General features: G+C 48.6%; 1 protein-coding gene across 2 annotated transcripts in view; it reads left to right on the forward strand.

Moving 5' to 3' along the window:
* Window positions 1-14,142, forward strand: part of cad (carbamoyl-phosphate synthetase 2, aspartate transcarbamylase, and dihydroorotase) — a 36,145-nt gene extending 22,003 nt beyond the window's left edge. Inside the window, exons 29-45 of one of the 2 annotated variants that reach the window (XM_084484179.1) lie at window positions 579-745; window positions 903-1,067; window positions 1,463-1,594; window positions 1,829-2,033; window positions 2,349-2,539; window positions 4,474-4,614; window positions 4,709-4,804; window positions 5,918-6,053; window positions 8,432-8,476; window positions 8,727-8,908; window positions 9,099-9,173; window positions 9,259-9,471; window positions 9,632-9,757; window positions 11,542-11,697; window positions 12,109-12,210; window positions 12,723-12,817; window positions 13,318-14,142. In XM_084484179.1, the coding sequence (XP_084340305.1) occupies window positions 579-745; window positions 903-1,067; window positions 1,463-1,594; window positions 1,829-2,033; window positions 2,349-2,539; window positions 4,474-4,614; window positions 4,709-4,804; window positions 5,918-6,053; window positions 8,432-8,476; window positions 8,727-8,908; window positions 9,099-9,173; window positions 9,259-9,471; window positions 9,632-9,757; window positions 11,542-11,697; window positions 12,109-12,210; window positions 12,723-12,817; window positions 13,318-13,417 (2,327 nt within the window). In that variant the 3' untranslated portion in view covers window positions 13,418-14,142. The remainder of the gene's footprint in view (window positions 1-578; window positions 746-902; window positions 1,068-1,462; window positions 1,595-1,828; window positions 2,034-2,348; window positions 2,540-4,473; window positions 4,615-4,708; window positions 4,805-5,917; window positions 6,054-8,431; window positions 8,477-8,726; window positions 8,909-9,098; window positions 9,174-9,258; window positions 9,472-9,631; window positions 9,758-11,541; window positions 11,698-12,108; window positions 12,211-12,722; window positions 12,818-13,317) is intronic. The other variant, XM_084484180.1, reaches the window with a different exon arrangement.
* Window positions 14,143-14,490: the final 348 nt, after the last annotated feature.

Below are 14,490 nucleotides of genomic sequence, written 5' to 3' on the forward strand. Positions count from 1 at the left end.
TGGCATGGTGTAATCTGGCTCGAGAAATGCGATCAGATCGCGGAACCCCTTCGCCTCGACTACGCTTATGGGCAGCATATCTCCGGCTATAATTTTTAATGGGTTATTTTGAAAATAGAAAGTTGTTGCAACGTTTTGAACAGGACATTTAAGAAATGTATACATATAAAAAAATAAATATATTAAAAAAACGATTTTCCGATTTCTATTTTTAGAGTCGACTTGAGCAAGAGTCGAGAATCGATCGTTGAGTCGACACATTTTTAACATCCCTAACTTTTCAGTCATACTATCGGTCACACAGTCATACTGTCGGTCATACTGTCAGTCATATGGTCATACATTAGGACCCCTTCATGGTTCATATATTTTGTTTTGTAGTTTTGTGTTTTTTTAAAGACACAGGTACCTTCTGCCAACATGACTTGATTTGTAATCAAACATGTCCCTCAGTTCAGGTTACACACACACACACACACACACACACACACACACACACACACACACACACACACACACACACACACACACACACACACACACAGCAGGTAGACACTAACAGGCGCCCCCTCCCACAGGTCTGATAGACGTCCACGTCCACCTCCGGGAGCCCGGGGCCTGCTACAAGGAGGACTTCTCGTCAGGCACGGCGGCCGCCCTGGCGGGGGGGGTCACCATGGTGTGTGCCATGCCCAACACCGCCCCGGCCGTCACCGACCAGCCCACACTAGCTCTGGTGCAGAAGGTAACCTCCATCTCAACATAATGCTACCTAAAGTACCACTATGGGAGAGTATCTCAATGCTCCATTATTATTATCCATTATTAAAAAGAAGAGTGAAGGACGTTGTTCTTAGTGTCTTTGGTCAGCTTGTTGTCTCAACACTCTGCCGTCTGTCCAGCTGGCAAAGGCGGGCTGCCGCTGCGACTACGCTCTGTACGTAGGAGCGGCCTCCGACAACGCCAGCCTCCTGCCCGCCATCGCCAGCCAGGCGGTGGGCCTCAAAATGTACCTCAACGACACCTACTCCACCCTCAAGATGGACAACGTGGGCCTCTGGATGGAGGTACCTGGAAATATGAACACATGACTTCAAAGTGGCTGTAGTTTGAATTGTTGGACCATCAGTTTAGTCCATCTATTCAGGAGGAAGTTAGTCGTGACAGGGTAGCAGGAAGATCATGAACCTTTTGAGTAAATTATGCACAGATTTGGCTGAAAAGAGTCCATCCCAAGTGGCTCAGAAAGAGAAACGCATCCGGTCTCATGTGGTACCGTACAGAAGTGCTCGTGCTCCGCAGCCATGTTAAAAGACAAGTGCACAGAGCAGCCTAGCTATAGGAGTCACAAAAACAAGTACTCTCCAAGTGGCACTGCAAGCAGCCACAGTACATCAGCTAATGAAGTGTTCCAAGAATAACGTGTGTGTGTGTGTGTGTGTGTGTGTGTGTGTGTGTGTAGCACTTTGAGAAGTGGCCCAAGCACCTGCCCATCGTGGCCCACGCGGAGAAGCAGACGGTGGCGGCGGTGCTGATGGTGGCCCAGCTCTACCAGCGCTCCGTTCACATCTGCCACCTCGCCAAGAAGGAGGAGGTGAGCTCACCCCCCCTGCCGGATCCACGGCTGCTGCTGTACACTCGAATGGATGAGCGCTGACGGGGATTCGTTGCTGTCACTCAAAGAGCTTTTCCAATGACTGGAACTCACTGAAAGAACAGAATAACGTCCCTCCTGTTGGACATGTTGTGTCCAGTTATTCTACTGTCAGAACGCTCCAGCGACGTGCGTGGGAGGAGGTGAGGCAGTGACCACCTCTGTTCTCTGCAGATCCTGATTGTGCGTGCGGCCAAGCAGAAGGGCGTCCAGGTGACGTGCGAGGTGGCCCCCCACCACCTCTTCCTGTGTGAGGACAACATGGCCGACATCGGGGGGGAGGGCTGGGCCCAGGTCCGGCCCATGCTGGGCTCCCGCGCTGACATGGAGGCGCTCTGGGAGAACCTGGACGTCATCGACTGCTTCGCCACAGACCACGGTCAGTACGCCGGGTGGAGGCGGGCCCTTAACGGTGGAGGCGGGCCCTTAACGGTGGAGGCGGGCCCTTCGCGGTGGAGGCGGGCCCTTCGCGGTGGAGGCGGGCCCTTAACCGTGGAGGCGGGCCCTTAACCGTGGAGGCGGGCCCTTCGCGGTGGAGGCGGGCCCTTCGCGGTGGAGGCGGGCCCTTCGCGGTGGAGGCGGGCCCTTAACCGTGGAGGCGGGCGGCGGGTGGAGTGGCCGCTGTATAGAGCTGTATAGAGCGGTATAGAGCTGTATAAAGTCCATTTAGCAGCCTGTCTGTGTGGTTGTTCAGCTCCTCACTCCCTGGAGGAGAAGAGCGGGGAGAAGCCGCCCCCGGGGTACCCGGGTCTGGAGACCATGCTGCCGCTGCTGCTCACCGCCGTGAGCGACGGACGCCTCACCCTCGACGACATCATCCGCCGTCTCTACGACAACCCACGCAAGATCTTCTCCCTGCCCGCGCAGGACAACACCTACGTGGAGGTGCGTGACGCTCCAGAGGGGCCCCTCGTGGCCCCTCGTGGCCCCTCGTGGCCCCTCGTGGCCCGGCCCACGTGTCTCACAGCTCAGCTGGAGCCTTCTCCCCCCGCTGAATATCATGTTTAATGGGTTTGTTTCTCCTGGCAGAACAACGTTGGTGAGGAGGCTTCTTTGCTTCATTGTGAGGCTGTTTATCATAATAGTAATAAAAAAGGTTTTTTAGTCTAGCAGAGTATTGGCACATATATTCACACCAGTGGCGGCAGGTGGTTTTTAAAGTGAGGGAGGAAGGACTGTGCGCTTGGGTGCCATTGGCCTGCTTGCACTGTTAGTGGCGTATGGTGGCATAAGTATGTGAGACTCAAGTTGTTTCAGGGTGTTTTGGTGAACTACAAAATAGCAGGGAGGGATAATTATGTGAATAAAATTGAAACAAAGCCACCAGTGGCAGCGTTGTACTTTGAAAGCTGGTGGGCAGCATGTCTTGGACTACAAGGGCAGAAGGAAAGGATGCAAAGCCAATTAGTCAAATCAGGCCTACTCTTGATTTGTAAAACTAAATAAAAAAATCTGGGCCTATCAGTGGGCCTATTTTTGCCCTCAATGACTGAAGCTATTGGTTGTAATTTGGCTATGTTTATTTTCAGCTACAATTGTTGTAAGAAAAATGAAGACACAAGACCAAAAGTGATGTCATTTAAAATGCATCATGCTCTGAAACATTCACTAACATCCTTTCCTCAATGTTAAACAGAATGGTCAGAGTAACAAACAATTAAAATAACAACAAGAACATAATTTCACAACTATTGACATGGGCTGTAAACGTAACATTGTTTGAGGCAAATGTGGATGTTAATGGATGTTTGAGAATGTTGGTCATGGCGTTAGGCCAAATAAGATTGAGGGACAATCTTAACCTGTTTGTGTTAAAGATACCAGTGACCTGGTCATACCAAACAATATTTTTAAAGTGATTTCAGAATAACGGTGTGAGTAACTCAACATTTTCGCCACCCTTTTAGACCGCTTGGTAACCCAACGGTGGAGTACCGAAAAATAGGTAGACTCAGCGCGTTTATTTCGGCTGACTTTTGGCGGTGGAATAAGCGAACAGAGCCGCGCTGTACCGCAACGAACAGTAGCGCACCGCTCGGTGGAAACGAGGCATACGAGCGGGTTTGTTGGTTCTCGTAGCCTAGAGACTTGAGGGAATAAACCCTCCCTCCGGGCTGCTCCACAGCCAGGGCTCCTGCTTATTGGTTCATAGCTCAGCCAGGGCTCCAGCCTACTCGTGAATAGACGTTGACCCGATTCAGAACCCTTAGCTAGTCCCACCCACTCAGTGGAGGACTTTCCTCCTCTCTCCCATTGACCCTCATGTTATTCACCGGCCGCCAGTAGTGCCCGAGAAATGACTGGGAGTCAATGGAGGCTGAGGGAGGAACGTCCTCCCCGAAGTAATATCCAATAGGCATTAAAGTAGTCACATTTAAGGGCATTAATTCATTACAGTAGTCTGGGCAATCTACATTTTTTTATTCTCAACAATGTTAAGGAGGATCTTCCTCCCTCTCCTCACTGGAGAAGCCTCCACTGATACTGGTATCAAACCCCACATTGAGTACATAGATTTTCTTTATTAACATGAGCAGATATACAATATGCTGACTCCATGGCCAGCCACCAGTCATGTATTGGGTCCCTAGAGGGTTAGTTGAATTGGTAGCAGACCTCGGAAGGTTTAAACAAAATGTGTAATCTGCGTGCGTGAACTGTGCGAGCTAGCACAAACCAAAAACGACGTCCGCAAAGCACACGGTTCATACAGCTGTCTGTCGCCCTCTGCTCTGAAGAGCACCGTGTGTCCCCACCGTCTTCACGGCCACAGCAGCGCTCTAGACTAGGCCTCTGAAGCACTGACCATGTGTCCTCAGGTTGATCTGGAGCAGGAATGGGTCATCCCTAAGGCCATGCAGTTCACCAAGTCCAAGTGGACCCCCTTCCAGGGGATGACGGTCCGGGGCAAGGTGCGGCGGGTGGTGCTGCGCGGGGAGGTGGCCTACATCGACGGCCAGGTGAGGAGCCCTTTATTGAGGCTGTTTGCAGCTCACTGCCGTCGGCCCGTGTGTGGCTGGTTGAAGACTCCTGATGGCTCTCTTCCTCTCCCAGGTGTTGGTACCTCCTGGGTACGGAGAGGACGTGAGGACCTGGCCCACGGTCACCAGTACCCAGCTCTCTCCTGAAGCCGTCAAAGACACCTCCCTGGTACCCACACACACCACACGTGTTATACGTTCTGCAATATGTACAACAAGGTTCATAAAGGTCTCATTCCCCGAGAAACCGTTCAGTACTTGTTCCTTTTGAAATAGGACAGGTCTCTCGGCGTTGCATATGCATGCTGAACGTGAACATGTTCTTCTACCTCCATTGCCTGCATCAGCAAATGAAAGAAAATAGACTCATAAAGAGCGAGGGCAACGCGGCCGGGGAACGGCGATTAATACAGAAAGAAGAGCCGCCTCGGGGCGGCGCCTCTGACTTTAAACTCAGAATTCTGACTTTAAAGTCAGAACTCCAAAAAAAAAATCACATGTGGCCCTAATCCTCTTCCATAGATATCCAATATAAAAATAAAATAATTATAATACATGTTATGTGTAAATCACTTTTCGTTTATACTATGTTAAAGTGCATACAACTGAGTGCATTAACGTTTTAAAACAAAACAGAGTACAGGAAGGCCTGTCAGGGCGTTAAGCTGATGCTCTGGTTGAGGGGGCCGAGCGGCCCATCACTTCCACGGGGGTTTAAAAGTGGCCCACTATGAAAAGTAATTGGGGACGCATGATCTAGTTCATTAGCTTACCTATCAAACAACAATTACAGTTTGTTAACCTAGTAAGGTCACATACCAACCTGCAGGTCACCTTTTTTAAGTGGGTTACCCTAACAAGTCTGTGGTTAGGGGTCGTTGACCTAAGCCGAACAAGCCAGCAATTGGGTTGGTAAACAAAGTCGGTTAACCTAACCCTAAACGTCTGCAGTTAGGGTTAGTTAAGCTGGTCAGTTAACGTCCTGTGGTTGGGGTCTGACCCTGTGCTAGGGTTAGTTAAGCTGGTCAGTTAACGTCCTGTGGTTGGGGTTTGACCCTGTGTTAGGGTTAGTTAAGCTGGTCAGTTAACGTCCTGTGGTTGGGGTCTGACCCTGTGTTAGGGTTAGTTAAGCTGGTCAGTTAACGTCCTGTGGGTGGGGTCTGACCCTGTGCTAGGGTTAGTTAAGCTGGTCAGTTAACGTCCTGTGGTTGGGTCTGACCCTGTGTTAGGGTTAGTTAAGCTGGTCAGTTAACGTCCTGGGGGTGGTGTGTGTTTGCTCCAGACCCCGGAGCCCCTGAGGCCCACCCCTCCCCGTGAGGCCACGGTGCGGACCCGGGCCGCCAGCCCCCGCCGCGCCGACGGACGCTACATGCTGCCCCCCCGGGTGCACCGCGCCTCGGACCCGGGCCTGGCCCCAGGTACTACACTACCCACAATGCTTTGCCTTCACCACACTGTTTCAACAGCTCATTCATTCACATTTATACCTCCATATATACAGTATATATATATATATATATATATATTAATTTTTTTCAACTGTTTTGATAATCATTATCTGCAGTAGCGATACTCAAATACCATCTGCCCATTCTCGATCTCTTCTCTCGGACAGCGAGTTTACACACCGCTACAGCGCCAACATAGCCCCGCCTCCTGTCACTCACTCAGTTGCGTTCTCTCGCAGTAATTGGGCACTAGTCTCAATGCTCTGTGTGACGGTGTTATCTTAAAGTTAGCCAACACTCCATAGCTAGCAAGTGCAGCCACGACCGGTTTTGGTAGAGAAAGAGAACGGTAGGAGTGCTGTTCAGAAGTACTTTGGCTTTGAGGCAAATTACCAAGGAAAGAGGCAAAAGACACATGTCGACCCATAAGAACAAGGTTCTGTGTTTTAAAACTGTGCACATGAACAGCAATTATGGGATTAGAATCCTGTCATAATTCAAACCTGAAAAGAACATTTTCGAAGGCATGCAAGTCTGTTTGACAACTTGAGACCTTGTAAAAAAAGGTTTTGCAACATTAAAAAAAATATATAACCTGAATAATAGTTTCAAACATGATTTTGTGTTATATATTTACTTCATAATTTTCATCAACAGATTTCAAAGTTAAAAAAACAACAACTAAGCGACCGATGTGACGCACGTCGTTGGTCACTCAGAGCTCGGCCTTCATCGCCACTTGTTATTCTTGTCATTGGCAGAGCACGGTCAATCCCGCACAGCTCGGTAAACGGCACATGTGATTGGACTGTACGTCAACAGAGAACAACCAATAGGTTTTGAGTTTGTTTTCAGCACTACTTTTTCAGTCAGGTGTCAGGAGTTTCAAAACGTCCACATGGGCGAAAACAATCCGTTTTCCTTTGATGCGTTTCAGGAATATCTCCATAAAGACGTGCGAAAATGCATCGAGCTGTAGAACCGCTCTAGAACATATCCAAGGCCACTGTGTGGCGCTGGTTCTCCACAAAAAAAAAGTGGAGTGCATCAAACCTGCACGCTGAATACAAACATACAGTCGAGGAGGAGAAAGCAGCTGTTAAACCTTTTAGATTGAGCAGAAATACTTTATAATGTACAGTTAGTAATTACATTTACCAAGGGGCTGTATTTAAAGCTACAAAAATAAATAATAAAATGGGCTCCGTGTGGACGGGGCCTAAGAAGGTTTCTGAGGAAATAGGTAAATCTCCTCCGATCAGAACACATGTCCATCATCGCTATCTAGTCGACATGTGGTGTGTTTGCGAGCGTTTGGCTTGGTGTCATTCAATAATTTTTGCCCTGAACTTTCAATATAGGGGTGAAATGTCAAAATTGTACAATGGGTTCTCAAGATATCTACCTGTTTGTCTCATAGTACTACTGCTACCAACTGATAATGACCAACTAATCATTATTTCAGGTGGAAATGTTATCTTCCACTTATGCTGTGTTCTATTACCTCTAACAGATGATGTATAATCAGGGGTGCACATAACTGGTACGCAAGTACGCATGCTCGCCCTTAATCAGCGATGTGTAACATCACTTGTGCTGCTACAGTGCTTTTGCGTAATCCTTATGGTAATCTATGCCAACAATCCTCTCTGCTTTGAACACAGTAGCATTATCTTCATCACGCTGAAGGGCCTTTCAATAAACCCCTGGACGTCACGGCCCAGGGCCAGATGTGTGAGACGGGTGGAGCTCTGGCTGGCCGCTGTGGACGGCGCCGTACCAGAGGGGTTAAGCTTCTCGGACACTTCTGCTATAAGCGGAAGAAACCAGTGTTGACCAACAAAGACTGGCACTGACAGAGGTGTGGTCGGGGTAGGGACCCTGACGGAGGTGTGGTCGGGGTAGGACCCTGACAGCGGTGTGGTCGGGGTAGGGACCCTGACAGAGGTGTGGTCGGGGTAGGGACCCTGACAGTCGGGGTAGGACCCTGACGGAGGTGTGGACGGGGTAGGGACTCTGCTAATCCCCTGAACAGAGCTGTCTCTGGGGTCTCTGGAGGGCTATGAAGACCGCTCGGGACTGGTCCCAGTCCTTTGTTTTTGCTTTTGTTAGACACCTAACCTGTTAAACGTCAAATCATTCAAAGAATCATATTAATATTCACTTTTTTTGTGTTTTCTGTTTGTGACTAAATCCAATCAAATGTGTTAAGTTTTAAATCAATACTTTACCCAGGTTCAAATCATACCAAGCTGCACCCTTGTCAACTCTTGTTTCACTGGCAGGTTGAGTTATACGGATTAAAGTCTCCTAATGCCTGTGACTCTGCTCTCTCTAAACCCCTTCAGCCGAAGAGACAAAGGACAGATCTCTGAGGAGGCCGATTGATGAAGGTTTGCCCAAACTTGGATGTAGGGCAGTGCTTCTGCTATTAACGCCAGAACATCCCGCTAACACTGCAACGCAAACAGCTTCGCAGGCTAACTACCGTCACTGAGCGAGACGTGCATGGCTGCAGAATACGCCCAGCGCTTAACGAACACGCTGCTCTGCATCAGTCTGTCGGTGTGCTGCTTCATGGAATTCGCTGCGCTGTGATTCATAGTATCCATAACCAATGTTTCAAATGCTAACCCTTTGCAGAGCTGATGGTTCCTGTCAGTCTGGGTGCCGGGGATGGCTACAGCCACCCCCCTCCGCTGTCACGCCTCCTCTCCCCCCAGGCCGGGCAGTCGCTCCCCGTCTCCCACCTGCAGATCTCCCCCCTGCTGCACCCGCTGGTGGGCCAGCACATCCTGTCAGTGAGACAGTTCAGCAAGGAGCAGGTACACAGAACACAGCTCTATAGGAGCACAGCTCTATAGGAGCTAATCACAGCTCTATAGGAGCTAATCACAGCTCTATAGGAGGAGAACACGGCTCTATAGGAGCAGAACACGGCTCTATAGAAAAACAGTTTTCCTCAGTTTACATTTGTGTTTTTTTGTATTTTTCATGTTTCTCGTTCTTTTTCAGATCTCACACCTCTTCAATGTTGCCCACAATCTGCGTCTCCTGGTGCAGAAGGAGCGCAGCCTGGACATCCTGAAGGTAGGGCTGTGGGCTCCCGTCCCGTCCCGTGCCATCCCTGATGGCAGCCTTTCTAGAAACTGATTCCACCATAATCCTGTCGCAGGGCAAGGTGATGGCGTCCATGTTCTACGAGGTCAGCACGCGCACCAGCAGCTCGTTCGCTGCGGCCATGCAGCGCCTGGGCGGCACGGTGGTGCACTTCAGCGAGGCCACCTCCTCCTGCCAGAAGGGAGAGTCCCTGGCCGACTCGGTCCAGACCATGAGCGGATACGCCGACGTCCTGGTGCTCCGCCACCCCAAGCCCGGCGCCGTCGAGGTGTGTGTGTGTGTGTGTGTGTGTGTGTGTGTGTGTGTGTGTGTGTGTGTGTGTGTGTGTGTGTGTGTGTGTGTATACCTGTTTGTGGATGCAGTGGTTCACACAATTCTCTCTTCCTTCCATTGTCTCTGGACCCGTCCCCCGTTGCCATGGCGACCAGACGGCCTCGCGTCACTGTCGCAAGCCGGTGATCAACGCGGGGGACGGGGTGGGCGAGCACCCCACCCAGGCCCTGCTGGACGTGTTCACCATCCGGGAGGAGCTGGGGACGGTGAACGGGATGACGGTGAGAGACAGCGGGACCTCACGCTCTAGTCAATAATGCATTTTCCAGGACATTTGCTGCGCTGGTATTCCGATGACTTGACAGAAGACCAACTCTGTCCTTATCCATAACTTAACTCCACCTGATTGCCTCCATTACAAAAATTGGGATGGAGAAAAGATGGGATTTATTAGATTTATTTTTCCTTTATTCCAACCAGGTGAAGTCCCATGGAGATATTGAAATCTCTTTTACAAGGGAGCCCTGGATTGTAACATTTGTAAAAAACTCTTAAAGGTCCCATGGCATGCTACTCTATGGATGCTTTTATATAGGTGTTAGTGGGCCCCTAATACAGTACTTGAAGACGTTCAAGAAATTCAGCCTTGGTGCAGAGTTACAGCCACTACGAGCCAGTCCCACAATGAGCTCTCCACAAACGCGCCGCTTTTAGAGGGGGGTCAAAGTGGAGGTGGGGGTGTGGCCCTGAGCAGCTTGCGGCCACGGTACCATGCGCTAGTGTTTCGCAGATTGAACCAGATTGGTTCAATCTGCGAGGCATGCTAACAGAGGTTGGTTCAGAGGTAACATGTTGGCATGTTAAAATAAACGCTTGTTTGATCAGCCTTGCCCACCTGCTCCAGGGGCTGTGACCCTTTTTTCTTGGATCACATAGCGAAGGCAAGACGTGTCCTGCGGCGCAGCGCTGGTCCGTTACACTGCATCATTCTTCTGCCTCAATGACCAACATGTTAACGTTGGCATCAGGGGTCCTCCTCAGTGGTTCATTAACCTGGCCTACCTCCATCTTCTTGTTGTGAGAAAATGTCTGATCAGTTTTAGGGGCGGAGGGTCGCAGCCCTCCTGACTGAGGCCAGCTGTGTCCTTTAAGTTTGGCGACATCTGTTGTTGTGAATGTATGTTTAAATTGAGTCTATACCCCAATAAGAGACGACCCGTGCAATTCAAGGAAAGAAATCTTGGGTTCAATGCAGTATTTTAGGGCGTTTGGTTCGAACCAAACCAAAAAATAAATTGCAGGTGCGGACCTTTTGGGCTGGTGTGAATACAAACCATCCAACTCTGGAGCGGACCCAACAGTCGGACCGAGACCCAGCAGGAGAGGAGGTCTCGGTTCCAAACGAACCCTGGTGCGGTTCGCTTGAGATGTGAAAGCGACCGCACCACGGTCCGATCCAGTTCTAAAAAGCATACGCCTCTTTGGACGTAACAGGCACCCGCTCAGCCGCGCGCATTATGGGAGTTATTGTTTGATTAGTTTTTGTTTTTTATTGTTTGATATTTGGGTCAGATTAGACATTCCGTCTCCTCTGCTCCATGTTGAGCCTTGACTCATTTTCATCCGACGGTCCGACAAAAGCACGTCAAAAGTTTGCTGGAAAGTTGGACCGGTCCGCAGATCAACGTACATCACGCTGGACATCCATGATTGTTTACTTTCACCGGTGCGTTCCCCCCTTTTTTTTAATTGAACGCTTTACGCGAACGGTCTTTTCGTTTCACACACAGGGTTTGTTGTCAAATTCTGGGACTGTTGTGAAAATTGCAATGTGAAAAGGAACCGCACCAAACCAAAAGATAAACCTTGTGTTTTGGTCCGGACCAAAGAGGGCGAACTAAAGGACTTTCCTGGTGTGAATACGCCTTTAAAGAGTTCTGTTGTTATTGTGCATCCTAAAGAACCTTGTAAATGAGTTTTTCAAAGTTGGGATTAGTATAAAGCTGGTTATGACTGAGTATTGGAGTCAGACTTCTAACGTGCACTATGCTGTCTCTTCCTCCAGATCACCATGGTGGGAGACCTTAAACACGGGCGCACTGTGCACTCCCTCGCCAAGCTGCTGACCCAGTACCGCATCACGCTGCGCTACGTGGCTCCCCGCAACCTCCACATGCCCGCCCAGATCCTGGACTTCGTGGCCTCCAAAGGCATCAAGCAGGTGGGACCAGATGGAGTGTCTTAGACGTGGGGCTGCGTGCTCGGATCATAAAAGGGGGACTCTTGTCAATCAGTACTTTTACATGAACACAGGAAAGCCACTTTGCCTGGTGACCAGTTAATCCGTGTCCATGTAAACCCACGGTGTGCTTGCTAATCCCTCATCTGGATAACGACCATAATCTTCTAACCATCCTGGCTTTCGCTTTGCTAATGTATTAAGCGGTTACTCTAGTGTGTGTGTGTGTGTGTGTGTGTGTGTGTGTGTGTGTGTGTGTGTGTGTGTGTGTGTGTGTGTGTGTGTGTGTGTGTGTGTGTGTGTGTGTGTGTGTGTGTGTGTGTGTGTGTGTGTGTGTGTGTGTGTGTTGAGCTACTTAAAGATTTAAAAACCCTTTCCTTGTGCTTGGTGCAGGAGGAGTTTGAGAGCATCGAGGAGGCCCTGCCTGAGACGGACGTCCTCTACATGACCCGCATCCAGAGGGAGAGGTTTGCCACCGAGGAAGAGTACAAGGCTGTAAGCAACCTGTTTGATACAGAGGAACTGTGATAAACGAGCTCTCTCTGCAATGACGAATTGTAGCCAACATGCATGTCAACAAGATTACACACTATAAACGACAACCTTCCTGTGGTCCCAAGAGGCACACTATAAACGACAACCTTCCTGTGGTCACAAGAGGCACACTATAAACTACAACCTTCCTGTGGTCACAAGAGGCACACTATAAACTACAACCTTCCTGTGGTCACAAGAGGCACACTATAAACTACAACCTTCCTGTGGTCCCAAGAGGCACACTATAAACTACAACCTTCCTGTGGTCACAAGAGGCACACTATAAACTACAACCTTCCTGTGGTCACAAGAGGCACACTATAAACTACAACCTTCCTGTGGTCCACAGAAAACCAACTAACTAACTAATGTAATGGGCGGGCTGCCAAGCTAGAACAGCATGAATACATTTCAGATGAGCAGGTCAAACGATGGCCAGTAATAGTGCATGTGTGTGTTCTCTGTTTCAGTGTTTTGGCCAGTTCATCCTCACCCCACACATCATGACCGCCGCTAAACGCAGGATGGTGGTGATGCATCCTCTCCCGCGGGTCAACGAGATCAGGTGGGTCCGTCGCTGCACCGCGCAAGATAGTCTCCACCAGAGCCGTATAAAGAAAGAGACAACTCCATTCACTCCAATGTTACATATTTTTTTCAACAATGGCGTCTCATGCAGCCTATAAATAGTTCCCGGAAGTTGGGATCTTTTTGAGTCATGTTGGTGTGATATGTATGTGAACAATTGTGTTTTACTACTAATTAGCCAAATTCTTAATCCTGTATATTCTCTATATCTTGAAGGCTACTAGGCAGTTAAAAAACTAACGTAGGCACAGCAACTGTCACTTTGTCACTCGCTTCCAGGAACTATTTGAGGCTTACAACAAAACCACGTGACCAATGGAATTTTGATCCCCCATTGTCGCAACTCTATCTTTATACGGCTCTGGTCTCCACCAACTGCCACACGACAATATTAATGCTTGAATTTGAATCCTCTGTCAATTCCTCCAACTGAATATGTTCTGTTGACGTTCCTTTAACACAATCTTTGTTCCACAGTGCGGAGGTTGACACAGACCCACGAGCAGCCTACTTCCGGCAAGCTGAAAACGGCATGTACATCCGCATGGCACTGCTAGCCACAGTCCTCGGAAGATAGAGACTGGGTTCTAGGAGAAGATAGACTGGGTTCTAGGAGAAGATAGAGACTGGGTTCTAGGAGATGGGCTCCTTTTTTTAATTTTTTTTGTAGGTTATAGATGAAAAATACTTAGGTCAAAAACTAACATCCCCAGTTAAATCAGCCCTGTAGTCTTCTTGATTGAGAAACAAGTCCTAGAGTATTAAGTCAGGGTGTGGGGTGGAGGTGATGGGTCATCCAGGATGTATTTTTGTTCTCCACATGGACCAAATAGCTCATTTATGTATCTAAAATAAGCCCAAACGCCATCTCCTTGAAGCCATAATAAGGGAATATGCTTTCAACAACATTGGGATAGAACAAGGGAAATGGATTAGATCATTCAGACAATGATGGGGAGGGATCCTGGGATTGATTTTAGGGATTAATTTTGTGCTCCGCATTTCTCATGACCTCAGCCCTCAAATTGGCTGATGTGCCCTTGAATGATGGATAAGAATGTGCCACGGGAGATTAAAGCCATCGTTTTTTGTCTAAATGAAGAAACATGTCACATTCACCTGTTATACCACTCACTTTCTGTCAAGTCCAATACAATCACCGGTGAATGGATGAATTTCCACAATTGCATTGAAGATTGAATGTTCTTAGTCATTCCATGAGTGAGTTTTAGCTGCTGCTGGGTGTCCACGTGCGTCTGATTAAACATTCCTCAACAATCCATAAAAAATAAATGTTACGTAAAAGTATACAAGAATACGTCATTTTCTTCTATCTATCTATACCATCTATATCAATTTGGATTGATGCATTCATTTTACATTAAATCGATACACAACTATTCTGTTATGTATCAATTATTGCTTTTTGTAAGGTAAATTAGCATTCACTGAAACACGCTTTACAGTTCTCTTAATTTAGTTTATTGAAGGGAATAAATTCGCAATGATTTATTTTTGTTTTGGTAAGTAAAGAAAATGAACCCATCCCCTGCTCATCCGCTCGCTGACCTCTAGGGGGCGACATAGTAGTTACAGTGTTTATTTATATTGCCTGCCGCCGTTGTTGAGGTCCTATGACCAGCAGGGTTC

The sequence above is a fragment of the Micromesistius poutassou genome (assembly GCF_964030765.1).
Source record: "Micromesistius poutassou genome assembly, chromosome: 19".
In the NCBI taxonomy this organism is placed as follows: Eukaryota; Metazoa; Chordata; class Actinopteri; order Gadiformes; family Gadidae; genus Micromesistius; species Micromesistius poutassou.